A 7,825-nucleotide genomic window follows, 5' to 3' on the forward strand; every position below is an offset into this window, starting at 1 on the left:
GTGGGGAGGAGAAGCCAGTTAAGAGATGGGGATTATTAGGAGGCCATGACTGGTAAAAGTCCAGGGGGAAATTTGGCCAGGACACCGGGGTAACACCCCTACTCTTTTCGAGAAACGCCCTGGGATTTTTAATGACCACAGCGAGTCAGGACCTCGGTTTTACATCTCATCCGAGGGATGGTGCTTTTTTCACAGTGCAGTGTCCCCCTCACTGTACTGCAGCATTAGGACCCACACACTACTGGCCCCCAACACCTTTTCCAGCAGCAGCCTCAGCTTTTCCAGGAGTCTCCCATCCAGGTACTGGCCAGGCTCACACCTGCTGAGTTTCAGTGGGCTCCAGCTGTGAGCTGCAGATGGAGCTGCTCACACTTAGTAGCGAGTAGCTAACTGATCCAAGGGTCTCCTCCAGCTGTTTCTTGAACAAAGCCAGGGTTATCAGCTTTAACAACATGGCTGAGCGGCTTATTCCACACCCCCCCAGCCCCCTGGAAAGAAGCACCTCCTCCTCAGTTTTAAATGCAGTGCAACAGTTTCCTCGTGTCCTTTGGTTTTGTGTTCCAGTAGGGCTGGCTCCTGTCAATGACTTGGATTCTGGCATACTTTTAAGATGATTCTTCTCTGGACTGATGCTAGTGAAGCAATATCTTTCCTGTAATGTCGAGGCCAAAACCTATATTTTAATCATATAAAATAGCATCTTCAATGAGCCCAGCCTAGTTTACACCAGTATTTAGACCTGTAATTAATGGTATTCCACTAATTACTGAACCCAAACTGAGCATTCACCTGATCTGTACTCTTCCAAATACACATTTTCTTGAATGTCCTTTTCCTGCAATTTAAGAATCACTTCTAAGGTTGATCAAAAACCTTTAGAAAATCCAAATACCCTACTTTGCTTAAACTGTGTCTCCACTGATGCTATGTGTTCCAAGAGCTCACTTTGTGGGGGAATGCCTTTCATTAATCTATGCTGACTATCCCCAAGAATCCTTCTGCCAGACAGATGAACCTCTTTTAGTTTTGCACCTTTCCTTGTTGCAAAGCCTTAAAAACAAAATGACAATCTACATAGTTATTTTTTCCCAAATTCTGGTATGGTCTTTGACCCACGATACAAGTAAAAGCCCACGCATTTGTTTTTCATAGATAAGTTATATTTATTGAGAAGGGTAAAAGCCGCTGTGTGATATCCGGAAGTCTGCAGAGTATTCTGTGTGTGTGTGAGAGAAAGGGATGATGATTTTGGGACCCATCATTGAGATGTAGCCATGATACTGGACACACCTAGAGAAAAAGACGCAAAAAGAGGAAGAATCAGTGAGATCTTTCCATTTGACATTTCAGACCTACATTTTAGTTTCTGCTCCAGATTCTGAAAATCAATAATTACTGTAAGGCAGCCATAGTCAGCTCTCGGGACAGGCTGCCAATAGCAGAGAGATGAGCTGAATGCCTACTGAATGGTTGCACACCTGAAGAAGGCTCCACAGCCGAAACGTTGTGTTTCTTTCCGTTTCAGCCTGGAATAAACCTCTACTTATTCCTTTGCACAGGGTCCCATCTCTCTGCTACTGGCCGCCGGTCCTGAGAGCTGACTTGACTTGTCCCTTTGCACCCTAAGCATGCTGACGCAGCTCCCTGCTTGAACTGCTAGGACAAGCGTGGTCAACAGCCAAAGAAAGAGGAGCTGACCAGAGTAAAGCAGGAAACACAGGGAGGAGGAGGAGGAGGAAGAAGAGACTGAAGGGGCAAAGGAAGCAGAAACAAGACGGAGGGGAGAAAGACTGGAAGAGAGGGGTACAGACAAGGGGAAAGAGGGAGCTGACAGCCTTCGAGCCCCAAAGAAAAACAGGAGGGCTGGGAAGGTTTTAACAAAACGCGTTCTGCCACACTGGCGGAGAGAGACCAGACAAGAAGAAGAGAAGAGGCCGTCACTCACTCTCGAAGTCGATCTTCTCCACAATGTTCTTGGGCTTGATGCTCTCTTCCTGATTGTAGATGAAGACCTGACCGTTCTCGTTCTCCGTCCAGCCGTACTTACTCATCCAGCCCTTCACCTGCGTGTCTGGGAGAGTCCGAGACAGACACAGAGAGCAGGCGTGTCAGGGTAAAGCCCTCGGCTCAGACGCCCAGCTCCCGGACTTCAGCCCAGCCCGAGCGGCCGTCGGACCGCAGGAGGCAGGAGGTCAGACAAGAGCGTGCCGCAAGGCCTCGGCAGCTTCACAGGGGAGCCAGGCTTCCAAAAGTGTCCCCAAGCCTTAACTGAACGTTTCACAGCGTTAACTCGGTAGAACTTTCATGAAAACAATGATCAGATGCCAACTTTGAAATCCTAACAGGAAGCAGTACGCAAGTCAGATTTTTATTTCCTGCATTGTCTTTTCTCAGAAAAAACAAAGAAATAAAAAAAAAACGCCTGAAAAATATCCAGCACACTATCACGACACAGTGCAAAATCACGAAGCCCTTACTCCTGATATTTTAAAAGGAACACAATTCGACAGTGCTGGGGAGTTGCATTAGTAATCCATTACAGTTAAAAGTTCCCTGGGTAAGGGACAGCTCTTTAAAAACGAACAATGCACTGGGGGAAAGTGATCTGCAGTAGTCGCAGTCATCTCTACTGATTTTGAGAGCAAAGCCCTGTTGAAAGCATACTTCCCAGAAGCCTCTGAGGGCTGCTGCTCTCAGCCACTTGTCCAGTGACGATCACCACGAGATGATTCTAAAACCGCACAAGACTGCCCAGGCCCACCGCAGGGCCATGGAGAAAAGGAAAGCTTAGGCAGTGTGAGCCTACGAAGGGCACGATGAAAGAGTGCATTTGTATTTCGAAACAAACCGCGTTATCAGTGTGGCGCGCGCGTGCGGAGGTCTCACCCAGAGGGTCACCCAGCATCTCTGCCAGCAGCCGCTTGTCAATGTTCTGGTAGGTGATGCCCACCACGTGGCAGATGACTGGGAGGGTGGGCAGGGGAGAGAGAGGGAAAGGGTCCGGAAGAAGGGGCAGCAGGAGGGTGGGAGGGGACAAGAAAGAAAGAGAAGCAACAGAAGAGTGAAGAAGGAAAAAAAAATATATTTCAGTTAGCAGAACTCAGCAGGCCATTTCCATAGACGTTTCACGATGGAAGACAACGCTGAGTCCTGCCAGATCGAAGGGGGGTTGACAATACTTCTGCTCCAGCCCTCTGCGCGCGTGTCTGTGCGAGCTCCTGTGTGGAGCAGGTTACCAGACGCCACTGTGCTGGTAAGCATGCTCCACTTGCAACATCTCTCTGCCAAGACTTCTCTAAATGAAGCAGGACTCAGTGTGAGTCTCTGTAAAGTCAGTGTTACACTGTGGAAACTTACACTTGCGGACTGAGTCCTCGAAGCCAGTGATCCCATCAATAAGCTCCCTGTTCTCCTCTAGGCTGGCCTGTTGACGGACAAAGACTGGTGAGACATCATACCGTGTAAGCAGAAACAAACACTACACACACACGCACACTCACACATACAGACACACAACCTGTGCTTACTGAGTACATAGTCTGTACCGAGTGTGGCACTGCACACACACAGTCTGTACAGAGTGAGGCACTGCACACACACACAGTCTGTACAGAGTGAGGCACTGCATGCACATGCACACGCACACAGTCTGTACCGAGTGAGGCACTGCATGCACATGCACACGCACACAGTCTGTACCGAGTGAGGCACTGCATGCACATGCACACGCACACAGTCTGTACCGAGTGAGGCACTGCACACACACACACAAAGACAGTCTGTACCAAGTGAGGCACTGCACACACACACAGTTTGTACCGAGTGAGGCACTGCACACACACACAGTTTGTACCGAGTGAGGCACTGTACACACACACAGTTTGTACCGAGTGAGGCACTGCACACACACACAGTTTGTACCGAGTGAGGCACTGCATGCACATGCACACGCACAGTCTGTACCGAGTGAGGCACTGCATGCACACGCACACAGTCTGTACCGAGTGAGGCACTGCATGCACATGCACACGCACACAGTCTGTACCGAGTGAGGCACTGCACACACACACAGTCTGTACCGAGTGAGGCACTGCAGGCACACACACACCATGTACTGAAAGAGGGATAAAAAGAGGCGCAGATGGCCACTAACCCAGAAGGACTGAAAGTGGCAGGTCTCCAGAAGGTTCCCCAGGTACAGGATCTGTCTGATCGGACGTTCCTCCTGCTGCGACACTGTAGTCAAGGAAACACACAGCGCCCCCTACTGGCAAATAACAAGCCCCTCCCTGGGCTTCCTAGCAATCCTGGCAGAGGGACAATGGCAGTGACCTGTGCAGAGCTCAGGCCATTAACAGCTGAACTAAGCTGTTCAAACTCATATTATAAGAGATTAACTACTGAACAGAAAGTTAGGGGTCCCCAAAAGGATACATGTGTCTGATCGATCATGCATTTACACAGCGTGAAATCAGTGTGGGGCAGGTTTGTCAGGGCTTTAAGCAGAATCTGAGCCGTCACTGTGGTCTGGAAGTAGGCTGGGTTAAACTGGTACCTGCAGAAACATTACAGGAAAGACAGAGCTTCAGCTGATGAGAAGTGGTACAGTATGACAAGAGTGAACCATGACTCAGAGAGACAGCGCAGAGCCACAATGGTCACTCTGAGACAGTGCAGTGCATCAGAGGTGAATGGGGTCACTCTGAGACACTGCAGCGTGTCGGGGGTGAACAGGGTCACTCTGAGACACTGCAGCGTGTCGGGGGTGAACAGGTCACTCTGAGACACTGCAGCGTGTCGGGGCTGAACAGGGTCACTCTGAGACACTGCAGCGTGTCGGGGCTGAACAGGGTCACTCTGAGACACTGCAGCGTGTCGGAGGTGAACAGGGTCACTCTGAGACACTGCAGCGTGTCGGGGGTGAACAGGGTCACTCTGAGACACTGCAGCGTGTCGGGGCTGAACAGGGTCACTCTGAGACACTGCAGCGTGTCGGGGCTGAACAGGGTCACTCTGAGACACTGCAGCGTGTCGGAGGTGAACAGGGTCACTCTGAGACACTGCAGCGTGTCGGAGGTGAACAGGGTCACTCTGAGACACTGCAGCGTGTCGGGGCTGAACAGGGTCACTCTGAGACACTGCAGCGTGTCGGGGCTGAACAGGGTCACTCTGAGACACTGCAGCGTGTCGGAGGTGAACAGGGTCACTCTGAGACACTGCAGCGTGTCGGAGGTGAACAGGGTCACTCTGAGACACTGCAGCGTGTCGGAGGTGAACAGGGTCACTCTGAGACACTGCAGCGTGTCGGAGGTGAACAGGTCACTCTGAGACACTGCAGCGTGTCGGAGGTGAACAGGTCACTCTGAGACACTGCAGCGTGTCGGGGGTGAACAGGGTCACTCTGAGACACTGCAGCGTGTCGGGGGTGAACAGGGTCACTCTGAGACACTGCAGCGTGTCGGGGGTGAACAGGGTCACTCTGAGACACTGCAGCGTGTCGGAGGTGAACAGGTCACTCTGAGACACTGCAGCGTGTCGGAGGTGAACAGGGTCACTCTGAGACACTGCAGCGTGTCGGGGGTGAACAGGGTCACTCTGAGACACTGCAGCGTGTCGGGGGTGAACAGGGTCACTCTGAGACACTGCAGCGTGTCGGGGGTGAACAGGTCACTCTGAGACACTGCAGCGTGTCGGAGGTGAACAGGGTCACTCTGAGACACTGCAGCGTGTCGGAGGTGAACAGGGTCACTCTGAGACACTGCAGCGTGTCGGAGGTGAACAGGGTCACTCTGAGACACTGCAGCGTGTCGGGGGTGAACAGGTCACTCTGAGACACTGCAGCGTGTCGGAGGTGAACAGGGTCACTCTGAGACACTGCAGCGTGTCGGAGGTGAACAGGGTCACTCTGAGACACTGCAGCGTGTCGGAGGTGAACAGGGTCACTCTGAGACACTGCAGCGTGTCGGAGGTGAACAGGGTCACTCTGAGACACTGCAGCGTGTCGGGGGGTGAACGCTAACAATGAGGTAATGCAGTGTGTGAGTGTCAAACAACAAGAAAGTGCAGTTTAATTGTAATAGAGTAGCAGCACAACTCACAATTTTAGTACAGCCAGGTTCGCTTCCAGATCGTATGCATTCTCCCGGGCCTGTGTCTCCACATAGCGCTCCAGTGTGGACAGATTCTCTGGGTTATACCTGTGCAGGACAGACTTAGTTAGAGGAAGCACTAGCTGGCCGTCACCAGCATTGTGCCCAGGAAGAACTGGCCAGCTTTTGTTTTTTATCCCCCAAGATGTAATGAAATTTCAGATGCAATTTAAGTTTCATTGTACAATGTTATGGCTGCAGGAATAAAGGAGTTCCCTTGTCTGTTGGTGTTTATTTTGTGCTGCAAAAGACGGCTGCTGCCCCTTCTGATATATCGTTACAAACTGCTATAAAGGGGGTGCTTGTCTGTGGCCCTTTCACCCCCTGCAATCAGCTGAGTTTGCGAAAATGCAGCTCCAACGACCAGAGCCGGACGTACTGACCCAGCACAACTTCTCTCCCTCCTCCTGCCGCTCCGCCGATCACCCCGGCGACAATACAAGTCGCTGAGCACACAGGCCACAGATCTAAACGATTTCGCTAACACAATAAGTTCTTCCCGTGACTAAGGGATAAGAGAAGCCGACCTGTGAAAAAGTACGTCTCGCAGCCGTCGTATCCATCTCGCCTTTCGTTAAAATTAAAACCAGTGTTCTGTTTGGTGCAAAACAAGCCCCGTTGAAAAGAGAATCACAGGTTGCTAGTTTATTAAAAGCTGGCAGTTTTCCTCATCGACCCATTAAATAACACAGCACGGTGTAATCCAACAGTGTGTTAGGAAGTGATGAGACCAGTCAGTTTGAAAGAAACCCAATTTACAAACACAAGATACAGAATAATGGAAGACTCTGCTACACCAACCTGTCGATGCCGCGTAGGAGTTTTCCTACGTTGGCTCGCATTTGTTCGAACGACGAGGCCATATCTCGCTTCCTGGTGATGGGCTGTATTGGTACCGTTCGGTCCGAACCTAGATACACACCACACGTGGGACAGCCGAACAGAAAAAGGGAAGAGATCGGACCGAGAAACCCGTGACACCGGAACTGTCCCTGGTCACGTGAGAAGGGCGACTTCCCGCCTCGCGATCTCGATTGATCACGGACCGTCAGCCAAGCGAGTCTGTTCTCTTATTCCATGTGTTCTGCGAGACAGAAGTTGGTCTCTGACCTCCCCCTCAAAAAATATTTTGATCCGAGTTTACAGCCCAGCATAAGCGAATAAACACTGAACATTTATTGCGTGACATTAACAAGTCATATACCCAGTGAGAAGTGGAAGCTTGCTCACGCTCGCTGATCATGTAAACTATCAAAACGTCGGTTCCACTGTCCTTGATACTTCGTGTTTTATGGATGTGTTAGAGTTAGCCAATCATCTCTGGCGACCGCCAGGTTTACTCGTCGGCTTCCAGCGAGCGCGTCGCCCCTACCACGTGGTGCGAGCTGGTGCAACGGTAAATAGTTCGTGCTCACTTCCAAAGGCCAAATTTATTTGGTTCCCACTCTATGAAAACAATACGGTTTCTTCTGACACGGTTTTGTATTAAAACAATTCATTGACTTGTAGGCGAGCTCATAATACAAATAACAGTACTGCGACCGTTGCGCTTTATTGAGCAGATCTATAGGAGGCTAAACGATACCGGCTGCATCGTCCTGGGGAGTTTCGGCTGCGAGCCCCAGCTACTCGAGAGTAAACCGGAACCCGTGGGTTTGCGAAAAACACGGGGGTGC

The 7,825-nt window shown here is 50.9% G+C and overlaps 1 protein-coding gene across 2 annotated transcripts; it reads right to left on the bottom strand.

Moving 5' to 3' along the window:
• Positions 1–1,138: 1,138 nt before the first annotated feature.
• eif3k (eukaryotic translation initiation factor 3, subunit K) lies at positions 1,139–7,495 on the bottom strand. Of its 2 annotated transcripts, none has more exons than XM_088910198.1 (8): positions 6,951–7,495; positions 6,099–6,197; positions 4,435–4,555; positions 4,154–4,228; positions 3,358–3,424; positions 2,887–2,964; positions 1,946–2,071; positions 1,139–1,290 (listed from the first exon to the last, which is right to left on the bottom strand). In XM_088910198.1, the coding sequence occupies exons 1-8, from the start codon at positions 7,010–7,012 to the stop codon at positions 1,259–1,261; spliced, it is 660 nt and encodes a 219-aa protein (XP_088766324.1). In that variant the 5' UTR covers positions 7,013–7,495; the 3' UTR covers positions 1,139–1,258. The 2 variants fall into 2 exon arrangements, with proteins under 2 accessions (XP_088766324.1, XP_088766323.1); XM_088910197.1 differs by having other exon boundaries at positions 4,154–4,231; positions 6,951–7,494.
• Positions 7,496–7,825: the final 330 nt, after the last annotated feature.

The sequence above is a fragment of the Atractosteus spatula genome, chromosome 3 (genome assembly GCF_055471065.1).
Source record: "Atractosteus spatula isolate fAtrSpa1 chromosome 3, fAtrSpa1.hap1, whole genome shotgun sequence".
Taxonomy (NCBI): domain Eukaryota; kingdom Metazoa; phylum Chordata; class Actinopteri; order Semionotiformes; family Lepisosteidae; genus Atractosteus; species Atractosteus spatula.